General features: G+C 35.6%; 1 protein-coding gene across 4 annotated transcripts in view; it reads right to left on the bottom strand.

Annotated features, from left to right (window-relative positions):
- Positions 1–19,624, bottom strand: part of SPATA6 (spermatogenesis associated 6) — a 143,599-nt gene that overhangs the window by 23,525 nt on the left and 100,450 nt on the right. For 2 of the 4 annotated variants that reach the window (XM_020869676.2, XM_020869677.2), the window contains exons 10-11: positions 16,657–16,841; positions 12,740–12,839 (exon numbers count right to left, since the gene is read on the bottom strand). In XM_020869676.2, coding sequence (XP_020725335.1) covers positions 12,740–12,839; positions 16,657–16,841 — 285 coding nt within the window. Of the gene's footprint in view, positions 1–11,710; positions 11,804–12,739; positions 12,840–16,656; positions 16,842–19,624 lie in introns of those variants that run through there. The other 2 variants (XM_070468196.1, XM_070468195.1) reach the window with 2 other exon arrangements.

Below are 19,624 nucleotides of genomic sequence, written 5' to 3'. Positions count from 1 at the left end.
TCTGTTTTTCCCACAATTTGGCCCAACAAGAACCTTCTAATTTACCGGATTATACCTCACAATTTCCAGAATGAGTTTTATGTAAAAACATGAATTTCTAGACAGTATAGGCTGATAGGATTACATCACACTCTCTTATTTGTGCCAAAAGGCACCAGAAACTGGGGTTCAGAAGCTATAGCAGAAGGACTGGGGTCTCTGTTGAAATGATTTTAGATTTTCTTGAAAAAATGTTTAAGTCAAAAAGTCAAGAGTCTTTTCCTTACTCAACTGAGTTTTATTTCCAACGGGATCTTTCATGATCACTAATTTCCATTAGCTTGTTTGAGATGGGGTTCTCTTCATTTATAAATGATTGCCAAATTTCTGATACAATATGTTTTACTCTTCTCTGTACTAATAAAACATTTAAGGATTTATGAAGGACCTTTTTACTGCCCCAGGAGAGGTTGGTATTTAAATTCTTTGTGAAATAAAAACTTTTTATTTTTTACTTTAAAAAATTCTTTGTGACATAATTTCAAAAAAACCCCAAAATACCTAATGTTTGTATGCAAGATGGTATAGCTTTGTCTGTAAGTATCTTTCAGATAGGACCAACATGGACTTCAGTCTGATCTGTATTTAGGGAGTGTGCTTTAGTGGACAGTTTGCAATGTGTGTCTCTGGTATGTTGCTGTTTGTTCCAGAACATGGATCTTGTGTTTGCATGTTTTCACATGTTTATGCTTAGGCATATTGTTAGATATATGTATAAGATTGTACGTATTCTTAGAGCTTAGTGTTCAAGATCAAAGAGTATTAATATAAATTTAAATCTTGGCTCCAATCATCCTAAGTAGCTATGTGACCTTATATAGAAGTCATAAAATTTCTGAGGCTCAGTTTCTCATCTATGAAATAGTACGTCTTAATAGTACTCACTTTGTAAAATTATTATGAGGATTAAATGCAATATTAAATACATGCATGGTGCCTGGCCTATAATAAATGTTTAATAAAGTTATTATTCCTATGTAACAATTTCAGTTTTTCTCTAAAAAAAAAAAACATTTCCTACTTATGCTTTTTATTCTTATCCTTCATCATATACTGTGCCACACCACTTTTTTAATCTTTCATATTTCTTTTTTGGTTTAAAAATAATAACTGAATTATACAAGTTCCTTATGGAAAATTTGATTTCACATAAATACCCCCAGTACTTTGCATAGTCCAAGCAACAAAGGATGCAGATACTTGATGAAAATGTTCAATATATAGTACAAGAAAGAACAGAGGCAGAAAAAATAAGACTAATTTGAAGAGCTTGTGTTCAGACTGCTCTTAATGTAAAACAATTTAAGACACTGAGATTTAGTATACCATGTAAGTCAACACAAGCAACCTTACTGCCTTCCACTCAAGAAAGGCAGGTCAGGGACAAAGACAAATTGAAGTAATTAAAAGAAGTGATGCTAAGGTCTTTTACTTTTGAGTAGGAAGGGTGGGTGTGTGTGTGTGTGTGTGTGTGTGTACATGTATATATATACTTATATTGCTTTTGTTTAAAGGCATTAGAAAGCTGCTTAAACAATGCTGTGAGTAGTGCCAAGTGTGTGTGTGTGTGTGTGTGTGTGTGTGCATGTATATATATATACTTATATTGCTTTTGTTTAAAGGCATTAGAAAGCTGCTTAAACAATGCTGTGAGTAGTGCCAAGTGTGTGTGTGTGTGTGTGTGTGTGTGTGTGCATGTATATATATATACTTATATTGCTTTTGTTTAAAGGCATCAGAAAGCTGCTTAAACAATGCTGTGAGTAGTGCCAAGATTCCTGAGGGGAGGGGTGAGTTAACAGCCTGCAGCTGTTATTTTCCTAGGGGCATTTGTGAATTCTGAGAACAGAACAAAAACTTGAGAAAAGTATGTTTTGTCACAGGTCCACTGTTGGAGGACAAACAAACCAGCAGTGTTTTGGCAGTCTTAATATGTTAGATGGGTAAAAATGAAAATCTGAGAAGCCAAAACCCAATGAGACACTGGGTGCAAAACTGAGTCGACTGTTCCTCAATATACATGCAGAATATCTGAAACTGTACAGGGTGAAGCGACAAAAAGCTCAGCAGGAAGTCTCTGAACAGCAGAACCTTCTGCTATCCTGCCTGAGAAGATGAGCGTTACAAACAGTACCTATGAGAAGAAGGGACTTCTCAGGTAGCGCAGTGGTAAAGAATCTGCCTGCCAATGCAGGAGACACAAGAGACGTGAGTCTGCACCCTGGGTCAGGAAGATCCCTTGGCAACCCACTCCAGAATTTTTGCCTGGAAAATTTTATGGACAGAGGAGCCTGGTGGGCTACAGTCCATGGGGTTGCAAAGAGTTGAACATGATTGGGTAGCTGCGCATGTATTCACATGAGCAGGAAGGGGTCTGTAATCACACCAACTCTCAGGTAAAAGTCAAAAGGACTGAAAATAAAGAACTCAATACGTTTCAAAAAAATATTTAGAGAAAAATTGCAAAGATGAAAAGTTCTTGTACACAGGAACATCACCCTTCATCCAAGTTCTCTTAATGTTAACATCTCATATAAGCAGAGTAAATTTTGCAAAACTAAGAAATTAACATTGCTTCAATACTATTATCTAAACTACAGACTTTAGTTGGATTTCACCATTTTTTTCAATAATGTACTATTTCTGTTCCCTGGTGGCTCAGATGGTAAAGCGTCTGTCTATCAATGCGGGAGACCTGGGTTCGATCCCTGGGTCGGGAAGATTCCCTGAAGAAGGAAATGGCAACCCACTCCAGTACTCTTGCCTAGAAAATCCCATAGATGGAGGAGCCTGGTGCAGGCTACTGTGCCTGGGGTCGCAGAGTCAGACACGACTGAGCGATTTCACTTCACTTCTGTTCCAGGATCCAAAATAGGCTGCTGTGCTGCATTTAGTCATCGTTTCTCCTTTGTTTCCTCCAATCTGTGATAAGCTTCTGTGCTCTCTTTCCCATGATTTTGACATACTAGCCAGCTATTTTGTACAAAGTTTCTCCATTTGCTTTTGTCTGATGTATTCTCATGTTGAGGCCAAGGTTATGGGTTTGGTGGAACAATATGACACAGACATGTCCTTCACATCCCCTGATATAAAGGGATACTAGCTATCAACATCTGTTATCACTAACAATGTTAATCTTGATCACTTTAATAAGGTGGTGCCATCTGCCAGATTTCTCCACCAAAATTTTGTGCATTCAGTCAGTCACTTGTGTCTAACTTTTTGTGACCCCATGGACTGTAATCTGCCAGGCTCCTCTTTCCATGGGATTTTTTTCAGCAAGGATACTGGAGTGGGTTGCCATTTCCTCTTCCAACCCAGGGATCAAATCTCTTGTCTCCTGCATTGGCAGGCGATTCTTTACCACTGAGCCACCTAAATTATTATTTTTTTCCATGTTCTATTTTTAGATGTAAATCAAGCCCATCCCAAGAGCAAGAGAAGAATTAAGCTCTATTTCTTGGAGTGGGTAATATCAACAACTATTATTTAGGATTCTTCTGTAAGGAAGATTGGTCCATTCTCACCATTGTTCACTCATTGTTTCACTTACATCAGTGTGGACTCATGGATATTTATTTCATTATCTGGATTATAATTCAATACTAACGCTATCTATTTTGTTGCTCAAATTATTCAAGAAGTGGCCAGTTGGGGGGCTCATTCAGGTTGCTCCTGTATCCTTTTGATATGCCCCTATTCCTCTTACATTTTGAACAATTCATCACTTTCCATAATGTAAGATGTTCCAGGCTCTACCCTGAGGATATTGCTCCAAGAAAAAAGGCCTGTTGATTTTCATAGAAAATAAATATTCAGAAATAACAGGTATTAGATCTGGGAGCTGGGTATGCTTATTGCTATCAGGTTGTCACTCCCTCTAGGCCCTTTCAAAGGAAAAATACAGGAAAATATGTGAATATACTAATACATGTATACTCATATCTATAATTCTGAATCAATCTATCTGTATATATTAAAAGAAATATGAATTAAAATTGTCATCTCAGACTCTAATCCAGGTTCAGAGAGTTCATTTTAGCTTCATCCTTTTTGTTTCTTTGTAACTTCTTTTTCTGACAGTGAGAAACTTGGTTATTTACTTGGTTATTTATTTACAATTTATTTACTTATTTGTCCAACTCTCATATAAATGTAAAGCATTTTCAGAATTGTTAATTCATATCACTGTGTAAAACACATTTATCTACTAGAGCAAGGGTTGGCAAACAGCTCCCAGGGCAATTCTGGCCCTTTGCGTGTTTTGGTAGGACTAACAGCTGAGAGTAATTTTTATATTCTTAAATGACTAGGTAGGAGAAGATAGAATATTTCATGAAAATTTCATGGAATTCACATTTTAGTGCACACGGATAAAATTTTACTGGAATACAGTCATGACCATTTGTTTATGTGTTGTCTATGACTGCTTTTGTGCTCTATCAGTAGAGTTGAGTAGTTATGAGATCCCAGAGCATACACACAGAAAATAATTACTATCTGGCTCTTTCCAGAAAAAGTTTGGTAATTTCCAAATAAGAATATAGTGATCATGTAGTTCTTCCTGTCTTTAGCTTGACAGTATCCAGCCAAAACACCATATTCCAGAGTAATTTAGATAAGCTAATTTAAAGACAAGTCTTGTAATTTTAATACTGCTAGTTCATTATAATCTACATTAAATCTTCAAGAGTCAACATCGCATTTCTAATTTTTATATAATAAATTTAACTCTTTCTAATGTATATTAGAAGAGTAAAATATTCTGTCTCCCTCCACCAAGTCATTTAAAAATATAAAAATTACTCTCAGCCATCAGCAATTTTCCTAGGAGTTTTGACAAATACATTAAGTCATATATCAGCCACACCAGTATATTAATCAGTGCCTGCACCCTAAAAATTCCCGTGAGGTGAGTTTCTTTGCAGTTAACAGCTTCTGTGTCTCCTAACCTTTGCTATTTTAACAATGTCATATAAATAAAATTATACAATGTGTAGCTTTGGGCTTCTGGCTTTTTTCATTTAGCAAACTAAATTTAAGGTTCATCATGTTTTAACATACATTAATAGCTTACTCTATTTTATTGCTGAATTATATTCCATTGAATGGCTCTACCATGGTTTGTTCACCATTCACAACTAAAGAACATGCTGTTTTTGGAAATGATGAATAAAGTTTCTATAAACATTCATGTACAGGTTTCTGTGTGAAGATATGCTTTCGGTTCACTTGGATAAATAGCTAAGAGATGGACTGCTGGGTCATATGGCAACTGTATGTTTAAACTTACACAAAACTACCTGCAAACTGTCCTCAAGAGTGGCTATATGTTTGAGCTTCCCACCAGCATTGAATGATAATTCCTATTGTTCCATATCCTTGACAGTATTTGTGGGGTTTCTTTTTAGGGAGGCACTGGGGGGTGGTTTCCTTTAACAAATTCTAATAGGCGTGTAATAGTATCTCAGGTTGTGTTCATTTGCATTTCTATAATGACTATTGAGCATCTTTTCATATGCTAACTGGATAAAATGTCTGTTCAGATCATTTGCCCAGTTTTAATTTTATTTATTTTTTTTATCGTTGAGCCTGAAGAGTTGTTTTACATATTTTAGTTTTGGATACAAATCCTTAATTATATATGCGATTTACAAATATTTTTATTCAGACAAGGGTTAATCTATTCTCTTAACAGTGTCTTCACAGAGCAAAATATTTTAATTTTAATCACATTTATCAATAACTTGCCTTTTCCTTTATAGGGCTTCTCTGGCGGCTCATACGGCAAAGAATATGCCTGCAATGCTAGAGACCGGGGCTTGTTCCCCGGGTCAAGAAGATAGTCTGCATAAGGAAATGGCAACCCACTCTAATATTCTTGCCTGGAGAATCCCAAGGGCAGAGAAGCCTGGCAGGCTACAGTCTACAGGGTCACAGAGTCAGACATGACTGAGCAACTAACACTTTCCTTTTCCTTTATAGATCATGTGTTTGATGTCGTATCTAAAGTCATTTTAAAATATAAATTAAATGGATTTCCTGCTATGTTATGTGCTGTGCTTAGTCGCTCAGTCATGTCCAACTCTTTTGCAACCCCATGGGCTGCAGCCTGCCAGGCTCCTCTTCCATGGGGATTCTCCAGGCAAGAACACAAGGGTGGGTTGTCATGCCCTCTTCTAGGGGAACTTCCTAACCCAGAGATTAAACCCAGGTCTCCTGCATTGCAGGCAGATTCCTTACTGTCAGAGGCACCAGAGAAGTCCCAATATACTGGAGTGGGTAACCAATCCCTTCTCCAGGGGATCTTCCTGACTCAGGAATTAAACCTGGGTCTCCTGCATTTCAGGCGTATTCTTTACTAGCTAAGCTACCAGGGAAGCCCCTACTATGTTTTAGGTCTGTGATATATTTTTGATATATTTTAAATTATGTATCAGCAGTTTGTTTTTGGTTGTCCACAACCACATGTTAAAAACAGAATAAATGCAAAGCCTCCATTTAATTGGGTTTGTACTTTTGTTAAAAATCAGTACTTGTGTGGGTCTATTTCTTCTATTCCTTGATATCTGTGTCTATAAGTTAATCAATACCACAGTCTTTATTGGTGGCACAGTGATAAAGAATCCACTTGCCAATGCAGGAGCCACAAAAGACTCGGGTTCAATCCTTGGGTTGGGAAGATCTCCTGGAGTAGGAAATGGCAACCGGGTCTAGGATTCTTGCCTGGAAAATTCCAGGGGCAGAAGAGCCTTGCAGGCTACAGTCCATGGGGTCACAAAGAGTTGGACACAACTAAGTGACTGAGCACACAAACAAACACACAGTTTTCACTGCTGTGCTTTACAGTTAAGTCTTAAAGTTAGGTGGTGGATCCTCCAATTTTGTTCTTTCAGAACTCCTTTGGTATTCTCAAGTACTCTTCCATTCACATTTTAGAATCAGCTTATCAATATCCATTTGAAAGCTTGATGGGATTTTATGATTTCCTTCAATCTAGAGTTCAACCTGGGAAAAACTGACATCTTAACATTAAGTCTTCCAACCAATGAATATGGTGTAACTTCGTTTTAGTTCTATCTTTGATTTCTTTCAAAAGTGTTTTGTAGTTCTCAGAATGCAGATGCTGCATTCTGTATAATCCTGTTAGAATTATATGTAAGCACTTCAGTTTCTGGTGCTATTATAAACTGTATGAATTTTCTTTTTTAAAATTCCAATTGTTCATGGCTAGTATATAGGAAAAAACTACTTTCTTTTTATCCTATGACATTGATAAACTTACTTCTTAGGAGTTTTTCTGTAGATCATTTGGAACTTTCTACATAAATAACCATATCCTTTGCAAATAGTTTTGTTTCTTCCCTTCTAACCTTTAAGCCTTTTATCTATGTTCTTATCTATCTTTATTATCTAAGACTTCCAGTATGATGTTAAAGGAATGGTGAGAGAGGGCTTGCTTGCCTTGCTCCTGAGCTTAGAGGGAAAAAGCATTAGTCTTTCACCTTTAAGTGTAATGTCAGCAGTAGATTTTTTAAAGATGCTTCTTAATTAGGTTAAGGAAGTATGCTTCTACCTCAATTTTACCAGCAGTGTTTAACATGAATAGATTTAAACTTTGCTGTATGCTTTTTCTGTCCATTGAAATGACACAGAACAAAATGTATTTAATCTGTTAATAGGATGAATTTACATTGTGTTTCTGGGATAAGTCCACTTGATTATGATACGTTTTCATTTTTATATATTGCTGATTCTAATTTGCTAACATGTTGTTAAGGATTTTTATGTATATATTATGTGGGATTTTGGTCTATTTTTCTTTTCTTGTAATGTCATTATCTATTCGACATTCGAAGAAATGTTGATATCATGAGATGACACAGGATGAATTGTTTCTTCTGTTTTCAGGAATGTGTAAAACTAGCATTATGTTTTCCTTAAAGGTTTGGTTGAATTCACTAGAGAGGGCCTCTGGGCTTAGGGTTTTCCTATATGGGAGATTCCTAACTTTAAATTAAATTTCTTTAATGAGACAAAAAATTAAAAACATCAAAACAAGCATAAGATACATATGATATATAGTCTAAAGACCCTATAGAAGTGTAATTTGAAATTCCAGAGAGACAGTATTGGAAGAGAAGCAATGTTTAAAGAAAGAATGATGAGTTTTCCAAAACTGATGAAAGATATCAATCTAAAAATTTAAGAAGCTCTGCAAACAATGTAGAATTAATCCAAGAAAACTACATTTAGGCATATCATAGTAATATTACTAAACACAAAGCTGAAGAGCAAATCTTAAATGCAACAGCATGGGGAAACCCTACAGTACTTCAAAGGAATGACAAGTGACTATTCAAGTGACACAAAAGAAGCCGGAAGACAGTGAATGGCTTCCTCAAAGTGTCAAAGGAGGAAACTCCCTAGTGGTCCAGTGGTTAGGACTCCATGCTTTCACTGCTGACAGCAGCGGTTCAGTCCCTGACTGGGGAGCTAAGATCCCTGTGGTATGGCCAAAAAATAAAGACCAAGTGCCAAAAGGAAACAGCCACCAACCTGGATGCAATACAGAGTTTTATATCCAGTAAAACCAGCCTACATAAAGGTGGAACCATGATGCTTTTAAACAAATAAAATTGGAATTCAAAGCCAGGATAGCAACATTAAAGAAAGTACTACAGGGAGGAGGAAGATGACTCAAAAAGTGAAATTGGAACATGGACTCTCAGGAAAGGATGAAGAATAACAGAAAGGGTAAATATGTGATTAAAATAAATAAACATTACTACACAAACAAAATGAATTTGTTGTGGTTTTATATATGTAGAATCAAAATGCAAGATAATAGATATCCAAAAAATGAGGCAGGTTAAAAAAACAGTTAAATGTTTTTAGGTCCCAACATTATTGGCGAGGTCAACAAAGAAATAATTTGTTATGTATGCAAGTTGCAATCTCTAGGGCAACCAATAACATAGTTTAAAAAACTGAATAACAAGTTAATAAAAAGGAAAAGGCAGACAAAGGATTAATCTCAAAAATATACAAGCAACTCCTCCAGCTCAATTCCAGAAAAATAAATGACCCAATCAAAAAAATGCGCCAAAGAACTAAACAGACATTTCTCCAAGGAAGACATACAGATGGCTAAAAAACACATGAAAAGATGTTCAACATCACTCATTATCAGAGAAATGCAAATCAAAACCACAATGAGGTACCATTACACGCCAGTCAGGATGGCTGCTATCCAAAAGTCTACAAGCAATAAATGCTGGAGAGGGTGTGGAGAAAAGGGAACCCTCTTACACTGTTGGTGGGAATGCAAACTAGTACAGCTGCTATGGAAAACAGTGTGGAGATTTCTTAAAAAACTGGAAATAGATCTACCATATGACCCAGCAATCCCACTTCTGGGCATACACACCGAGGAAACCAGATCTGAAAGAGACACGTGCACCCCAATGTTCATCGCAGCACTGTTTATAATTGCCAGGACATGGAAGCAACCTAGATGCCCATCAGCAGACGAATGGATAAGGAAGCTGTGGTACATACACACCATGGAATATTACTCAGCCATTAAAAAGAATTCATTTGAATCAGTTCTAATGAGATGGATGAAACTGGAGCCCATTATACAGAGTGAAGTAAGCCAGAAAGATAAAGACCATTACAGTATACTAACACATATATATGGAATTTATAAAGATGGTAACGATAACCCTATATGCAAAACAGAAAAAGAGACACAGATGTATAGAACAGACTTTTGGACTCTGTGGGAGAAGGCGAGGGTGGGATGTTTCAAGAGAACAGCATTCGAAACATGTATATTATCTAGGGTGAAACAGATCACCAGCCCAGGTTGGATGCATGAGATGAGTGCTCAGACCTGGTGCACTGGGAAGACCCAGAGGGATCCGGTGGAGAGGGAGGTGGGAGGGGGGATCAGGATGGGGAATACATGTAAATCCATGGCTGATTCATGTCAATGTATGACAAAAACCACTACAATATTGTAAAGTAATTAGCCTCCAACTAATAAAAAATAAATGGAAAAAAAAAAGGAAAAGGATTATAAAAAAAAAGTTATTAATTCAAATGAAAGCTGCATCAGTCTACATAAAAATTCTAGATTTTCAATCCGGAAAAAAATCTCATGTGCTATTCACAAGATACACACTTTAAATATAGTGATTAAAAAAAGGATGGAAAATATACACCATGTATATATGGCCAAAATAAAGTTGCTATAACTATACACTGAGCAGTGTAGGTGCTGCTTACACAGTACTATGAAACAAGAAATAACACTAGAAATAAAGAAGGACACTTTACAATAAAAGGTTTGTATCGTAGTCTGAAATCTGTATCCAACCAACAACATGGCTTCAAAATATATAAAACAAAGTTAACAGAACTAGAAAGAAAAAGACATCCACAGTTATAGAACTTGAAACTTTCTTGAAATTTGCCACCTTCCTACCACTATGCAGAAAAAATAATTCCAACTAGATCATATATTTAAATGTGAAAGAAAACAAAAAGTCTTTAGAAGAAAACATAGAATGGAGTCTTGAAGGAGACTAAGAGAAGAAGTTTTCACTTACTGAGGGATGGAGAAGGCATTCTGGCCTGTTTGTCATGTGGCTTGAACTTTATGCTAACTACAGCCAGCAGTTCTTATGGCCAGCAGCTTTTCTGAACTTTATCGAACTCAAGAACACTAGCAGACAACATCTGCAGCAGCAGTCAGCTGCAATCTTAAGGTCACAAGGTCTCCTGTTGTGACTACACAGCCATTTCGGACCATGACCAATCCTTACTTATTAACTCATCTATCTATCATATACCTATCTATCATCTTTGCTGATATAAGCCTCCTCCATTTTGTAGTCTGGCAGAACACAATTCAAGTGCTACTCCTTCACAATTCAAATCTCTTGGGCTATAGTTCTCAGTCTGGTTCTATTTTTTTTTTTCTCAGTCTGGTTCTAATAAAACCTTTCTATTCCTATTTTAGATTGTTCATTGATTATTTCCATTGATAAGCAAACATTCTAAAAATGCTAATAAAAAAGATATATTGGATTCATTGGACTTAAGAACTTCTTTTCATCAAAAGATATCATTAAGAGAAAGAAAAGGCAAGGCACAGAGTGGGAAAAGAAAATTATAAAACATATATCTGACATATCAAGAATCTACATGGAAATTTTAACAAATTAAGAGACAACACAGTATAAAAATGGGCAAGTAACTTGAACAAATACTCACGAAAGAGAATACCCAAACAGTCAATAAACTAGTCACCAGGAAACAGCAAATTAAAACCATTATGTGATAAAACTACTTCTCACAATCAAAATGCCAAAATTAAAATGCATGTATGCACACACACATACACACGCACACAACCTATCAAGTAGAAGTGAGCAAATGAAACAAACGGAACTCACACACTCTGGTAGTGGGAGTGTAAATTGTTAAAATCACTTGGAAAAGCTTAATGTTTATACAGTTTATGACTGAGCAATACAGTGGTGGCAACATACCCAAATAAAATATATACAGTGTTATCTGAGGACACACACTGTTCATAACAGTTCTAAAATAGCTCAAACCAGAAACAACCCAAAGGTCCATCAATAGATGAATACATTAACCAACGGTAGTATTTTCACACAATGAAATACCGTGCAGCAGGCAAGAGTGAAGAACTATGTAACAAGATGTCTGGATTGCAAAAATATCTGAACTGGAAAAACAAAATGAAATAAGTAAGAAAAAAAAGGGAAAAGACATGGTAGGGTGTCACTGCTATAAACATAAAAAATATGCAATACTTTTACTTCTAATCTTCTAACACTTCTAATCTTGTTATTAGAAGTTAGGATAATGTTAACCTTGGGAGAGGCAGTCACTGGGACTATCTGTAATTATATTATACTTTGAAAACAAGTTTAATTTAAAATCAGTATGCATAATAGAAGCTTTCAACTGTATAAAATGATGTCAATGTCACATAATCCAGTTATATCCCCAGGACCAAGCTTGGTGTCCAACATGACTCCTGATAAACAATTGTTTTTAAATAAATGACTGAAACAAGATACCAAACATAAAAAGAATAATATACTGTAATTATTTCCCACTTGTCATTCATTTAAATGTTCATTTGCCTTATGTCAGATTCTCATACTAATGTTATTTAGTACTAAACTGATAAACCTGACCTCTTTTTTTCCTCTTTTAAGTATTTAATTAACATAAAAATCAGCTGGGAAACTTCTCCAAAACACATGTCTCATCCCTTCTCTCATTCTACCATTCAATCAAATCTATTTGCAGGAAATGGAATTTATTCTGGGTCATAAAACAAGAGTTAACATATTTTGAAGGCTGTGAAAAATTATCATGAGGTCACTACTTACTGACTGTTTATGAGATACTTATCACTAATTTTTTTTATAGTTAACATGATCTATGTCAAACATTTTGCATAATGACTCAGGTCAAACAGGAAGTTAGATATGTTGCCTTTAGCTAAACCACTGACTTCCATTAAATGGAGGTTGTATCTTTTTTCTTTTCTTTCCCAGGGATTAAATGTTGCACGCCTTAAACATCTTGGGTGGTTTTCATGCCTAATTTAAAAAAAAAAAGCCTTCAAGAGAAAAATTTAGAAACTAACATATAAATGTCTTTGATGAGCCTGATGTGATTTCAAGACATTCTTTACCCGGTCATGGATCTCATCACAGTTGGAAGGTGAACACCAATCAGAATGGAACCTGTAGGCATAGAAAACAAAGATGACTTGCAGCCAGAGGGAGAGAAAATTAAATCACCAAATGCCAGACACATAGTTATTTTTTCTTATCTCTTTGTGATAACATATAAGGATGAGAATAACATATTTTCTTTCTTTGAGGATGAGAGACAGATATAAAATCAAATATTTAACCTCAACTGTAGTATTAGATCCTCACAATATGTTCAATTAATAGTCTAAGAAAGTTGGACATGCTTTGGAAACAGCAAATCTATATACCTAACCATTTTAACAATGTCCATATATAATTCTTTAGAGCTTTATCTCTAAACAAAGATATAAATTTTTACATTAGCAATAATTCCACATATAGTACCTTTAAAATTATTTTCCATTCTTGGAATTAAACATGCCAAAGAAGAAGTAAAGCAGTCCATCATTTCTCTTTCTCATGCATTTCCCAAACTCAAAACTGGCACTAGTATAATTAAGATATCTTGCTTTATTTAAGTGATAATGAAAATTTCTACATCCATCTGATTATAACATATCTACATGACATATTCTTGATAATTCCTTTATAAAGAAAGTGAGTGAAAGTCACTCAGTCATGTCCGACTCAGACCATGGAATTCTCCAGGCCAGAAAACTGGAGTGGGTAGCTGTTCCCTTCTCCAGGGGATCTTCCCAACCCAGGCATTGAACCCAGGTCTCCCTCATTGCAGGCAGATTCTTTACCAGCTGAACCACAAGGGAAGCCCAAGAATACTGGAGTGGGGAGCCTATCCCTTCTCCAACACATCTTCCCAACCCAGGAATCTAACCAGGGTCTCCTGCATTGCAGACGGATTCATTAAAAAGGAATGAGTTCCTAAAATGCTAATAGTTTGCTTAAAACCTTCTAGCTTCTAGTTTGTCCTTACAAAGTTATAATTGTATGTGTTTACACAAAGTATAAACTAGTAAGCAGGATAAATGGTTTACATAATCTGTTTCAAAGAATGCAATCAATAATGGATGATCAACTATATCTAAATCTTAATCTCCTGCATTTGTAATAGGAAGTGTTGCCTGCCACTTATGGAAATATATTGGCAGGCCTTATTATTGGCTACGTATGTAACACATCTTGAAAATCAGAGACTCAAATGTGCAGTTCCAGGAGGATCTCTTTGATGATACTGTGAGAGGATCCACTAGTCTGTGCTGTGGTATAAGGAATGATTGCCTAACAGTCTTACTCCTTTTAGAAAGCAAAACCTTTAGCATGAGAATATCAGCTCCTATTAAAATAGATCTGCTATTATTTCTTAGTCTGATTTTATTAATAACTCTATAAGCTAATATAATTATTATGCCATAATATTAATATTTATACTTAGAAGAGAAAACTGCTTTTGAAACATAACACTTATAATCAAAAGTGAAACCCGTATATGGTGTACTAACTCTACTGGAGCTATTCTTTTAAAAGGCTTAAAGCAAAAAGGACCTTCACGATAAATAAATAAAGTCATCTGCTTAGAGTCACTGATAAAGCTTTCAAAAGTGTGTTTATTCCTATACATGATAAGGAGTCAGCATTTTACATCAATCTTAGAGGAAAACTTATTTAATTTTAATGAATATGTACCCAGAAAAAACAGAGCTGTATGTTCTGTCATACTCCCAATTTTGCTGAGGACATACAATCTACGTTTACATCAGTTTAAATTGTTTATTGATTCCAATGGATTGTATAAACACTCTAGTATATTTCTCAGTGACCTAAAAAGCCAGATCATAGAAAGTCTTATATTTAAACATATGGTACTAAGCATGCTAAAAAGAATAAAATGTTTTTTCTCTTGGTAATATGTCTTAAAGACATATTGTCTGATATATTTTACTTTCCTTTACAGACTATATCTAGATTTTTTTAGAAAATACACATGAAGTAGAGGTGTTCTGTCTTAGTGAAAATAAACTAGTTTATTTATACTAGAAAGTACCCAAATAAAATTTTACCAACTTATTTAGATGTGTTCAAACTAAATAACTATTATATTATTTAATTTTGAAAGTACCTCAAATTTCTTCAAGTCATAGGTAAAATATGTAATGTTTAATATTTGAATCACTGCTATCTTTCTAGCAAAGAACTTATTTATCTATATCTACTATCCAACGTCAAAATAAATGCTGTCACCTACTCTAAACCATCCCCTGAAATATGAAAAAGGGACAGCTGACATTAGCTAGCCTCAGTAAAGAATTTTTGAAAATAGCCTCAATGAAGAATTTATCAACCTGACTTCAAAATACTGAGACAAAATTATATACAAGGAAAAAACAACACAAGATTAAGTCTGATATTTTACTATACCAGTGGACAATTGGAGACTTCTGCAAAATATGCAAAAAGATAGAAAAATAAATCAAGGTTTATAATAAGATATCCAAGGAGTTAGAGGTTAAAAAAAATGCTTGAAAACCTACAGATATAGCAAAGAACCTAATCAAGAAAACCACAAGTGCTTAATTCTAAAAGTAGGGAAAAGTAGAGTAGCACCAACTGAATGTTTGAACATCTGAGCAGACGTGGAATGCAAAGAAAGTCCCCTGATAACAGAGGCACAAGTTATCAGACTTCAGTAGAAAAACCTCTCTTTAAGAGCTTCTCTTAAACTTTTAAAACCTACAGATACACAGACATATATCTCCCTATATAGATGTATGTAGGCATGTTATCTATCTACCTACCTACCTACCTATCTGAACTTGATTTCTAGAGGCATGATTGACTTGAAGTAACATTAGTCAAAATTCCCTAATTTAGGATGAGCGTCTCTAGTATTCCTTCATATACCTATTTCAAATGGTTACAGGACTAATGATGAAACAAATTTATGCGTTCATAACAAGGGTGCTTTACTACAGTTCCCAAACTGACATACTCTTGTTTGAATCATCAGTTTGAATCATCTTGTTTGAATCATCGGAGATGACCTTTTGATAGACTCTCTACAGCTAATTTAAGCTTTCTTCTTTATGCCTGATGCCCTAGCATGCTGTAGAGACTCTGTGACTCTGTAGCTTTTTGATACTATGTGTGATGATAGATTATATTTCTATGTGTTGACAGTATATCTCTTAGGTTTTCAAATTTCTACAAAATTTCTTATATACCAAGGGTTGGGTGTTTTTTTTTTTTTTTTTTAAATTTATGACAATTCTTGTTTTCTATGTTACTAACTGTGAGGGAGGCAAGGAATTTTCAATTTGGATTCAACAACAACAAAAATAGATGAAGAGGAATTATTTCTTTCACATTCAAATTATAACAAGTGTCTTAACTTTGTTTGCCAAAACATTTTTAGAGGGAGAACTAGATCATTAACAGGATTGAGATTCTCTTGGCAGTTGGGGATAGGTAATTTGATGAAAACAGGTGCCATGAACCCATAATATACAGTATCATTATCATCGGTAAAAGAAAAAATATAACTATGCTATTTTTATACATAAGTCATGACTATAATCTTAAATTCCTATGAATCTCTTAAAAACAATTATCATATACTCTATTTTTCACTTTGGGAACTACAATATTTAATTAGGGTTGAAGTGACTCTAATTAATAAACTCACTTATAGTTAATAAACTCACTTTGAGAGAACTGGGCTGGGGAGGAGTATCTGACACTGTGCAATATGTTCTAAGCAAAAACAATTTAAAGTAACTCTCTTAAAATCAAATTACCCTTTTACAAATAATCATGTGACATACATAATTACTGCCTGCTCTTTTCTAATGATTATTCAAAAATTAATACAGAAATAGAAACTAAGCATTACCTTTCCCTGAGAGAAGCTCGATTTAACACAGGGCTTGGAGAATGCTTCGGCATGGTAGAGGGTGCTGAATGAACAAGTAAGGTCCTGGCTGAATGATGGGGCTTACTGCCTGACCTTGAACTCAAATAGTCTTCACACCTTTCCAAAGAATCATCGAAGTCTCTCCCATGAGGTGTTCTGATGACCTGTTTAAAAATCACATATGTATACACAGGAGATATATATATATATATATATATAGTGACATTATACACATACACACTCAACATTTGTAAAAGTAAAAAAAAAATCAACTACAATGTCATAGCTATATTTGAAGGTAAATTTCATTAGGGGGTTCCCTGGTGATCTAATGGTTAGGATTCCATGCTTTTACTCATGGCCTGGGTTCATTCCCTAGTTGGGGAACTGAGATCCCACAAACTGCGTGGCAAAATAGATTTAACAAAAAAGATAATGTATGTAAAACACATGAAAATTCTTGACACAGAACAAGTCCTCAGTAAGCGAATTCAAACGTTAAAAGCTATTTTGGGCTTCTCCAGTGGCTCAGCAATAAAGAATCAGCCTGCTAATGCAGGAGACGTGGGTTCGATTCTTACGTTGGGAAGATCCCCTGGGGAAGGAAATGGCAACCCACTCCAGTATTCTTGCCTGGAAAATCCCCTGGATAGAGGAGCCTGGCAGTCTACAGTCCATGGGGTTGCAGAGTCAGATACAACTGAGCTACTGAGCATAGCAATCGTTACTACCACTCTAAGACTAAACATTTAATAATCTGATTATTCAATCCACATGTCCAAAATCACTGCAGATGGTGACTGCAGCCATGAAATTAAAAGACACTTGCTTTTTGGAAGAAAAGCTATGATCAACCTAGACAGTATATTAAAAAGCAAAGACATTATTTGCCAACAAAGGCCCGTCTAGTCAAAGCTATGGTTTTTCTAGTAGTCATGTGAGGATGTGAGAGTTGGACTAAAAAGAAAGCTGAGCTCCAAAGAACTGATGCTTTTGAACTGTGGTATTGGAGAAGATTCTTGAGAGTCCCTTGGACTGCAAGGAGATCAAACCAGTCAGTCAATCCTAAAGAAAATCAGTCCTGAATATTCATTGGAAGGACTGATGCTGAAGCTGAAACTCCAATATTTTAGCCACCTGATGCTGAGAAAGATTGAAGGCAGAAAGAGAAGGGGACGACAGAGGATGAGATGGTTGGATGGCATCACCGACTCAATGGACATGAATTTGAGCAAGCTCCAGGAGTTGGTAATGGACAGAGAGGCCTGGCATGCTGCAGTCCATGGGGTCACAAAGAGTCAGACACGACTGAGTGACTGAACTGAAAATCTACAGAACTTTATCAATTCCAAGGCCTTCTGAGTAGGAGTGGGATAAAGGTAGGGATGGATATATAAAGCAAAGGACAAATACACATGAACTAATCATAGTCTAGCTATGAGGCCAAACAGAACAGGATTCTAGTCCTCATACCCATCCATTACTTCATAATAAATCAAGGTAGATAAATGAATAAATTCCTACCCTTGTAGAACTTACATTCTAGTAAAATTTACATTCTTGTAAGGAGAAACATTTAAAAACACACAACCCTCTCTAAAATAAATAGGTAAAACATACAGTATATCGAAGGATGGTAAATACCATGGGAGGAAAATAAAGGAAATAAGAAATGCTGCTGGGTGAGGTGGGAGGGGTATGTAGGAAAGCAGCTGTAATTTTACATAGGGTGGTCAATGGGGACCTCACAGAGAGAACCACCCTAGCAAAATTCTATGGAGTATAGGCCTGAAGACCCTATTAAATATCACAAGATCTAAATCATGCGGACATTCCAGAAAGAGAGAAACTAACAAAAAAACCACACACAAAGATTCTGTGGGTTGGGTAGGGTGTATGCCTGATAATTAGAAATACCAAGAAAGCCAACAGGGCTAGACTGAATAGTAGGAAATAAAGTAAAAAAGGCAAATTTTAAGGATTTAGACTTCTATTTTGAAAAGACAGGCTCTTTTATTTATTTATTTTTTTGAAAATAATATCTTCTTGGCTACTGTGTCAAGAACAATCTATAGTATGTCCACAGGCAGAGTCAAGGAAATCAATTAAGAAATTATTGACAACAAAGCATGGATAAGAATGCTGGTTTGCCTCTGATAGCAGTGGAGGCAAAAAGTGATCAGATTCAAATGTCACCTGGAAGATGCAGTCAACAGGATCTGCTAATAAGACTGTCAATGATAACATCAAAGTTTTTTGGTGAAATCAACTGGAAGAATTGAGTTTGTGTAAATTAGTTCTACCCTTCCAATGGGACAGATGGAAGAATAAGATATTAGGAGTCTGGTTCTCGATATGTTGGGCTTCACATATCTACCAATCATCCAAACTATCAGAGTAGAGGTTCAGGAGAAGACTCAAGGTTAAACATATAAGCTGGTAATTTTTAGAGTCTAAATGGTATTTAAAAATATGGCACTAAGTGATATAACCAAGAAAGTGAGTATAAATAGGAAACCTCTGAAAACTGAGCCCTGGGGATACTCCACTGTCGAGAATCTGGGAAGATGAGAAGCAAACAGACTGAGGAATGGCCAGGGAATAAGGGGAAGGAAATGGACAATGTATTATTCTGGAAGTCAATTAAATGATGTATTTCAAGGAAAGGGAGTAACTAGTTCAGTCAAATGTTGCTGATAAGACAATCAAGGTAGAAAAGACTTGGAATAGTATCAATTTTAATAAGAGTAGCTTTGATGGAGTGATGGGAGTGATAATCTGGAGTTAAATAAATTCAATTCCTTTTTCTTGCTCCTTAACACATATTTAACTTCCCATCACCATATTACTGGAGAAGGGAATGGCTACACACTCCAGTATTCTTGCCTGGAGAATTCCCTGGACAGAGGAGCCTGGCAGGCTACAGTCCATGGGGTCGCAAAGAGTC

This window comes from Odocoileus virginianus, chromosome 5 (genome assembly GCF_023699985.2).
Source record: "Odocoileus virginianus isolate 20LAN1187 ecotype Illinois chromosome 5, Ovbor_1.2, whole genome shotgun sequence".
Taxonomy (NCBI): Eukaryota; Metazoa; Chordata; class Mammalia; order Artiodactyla; family Cervidae; genus Odocoileus; species Odocoileus virginianus.
This window is presented reverse-complemented; position numbering and strand designations above follow the sequence as displayed.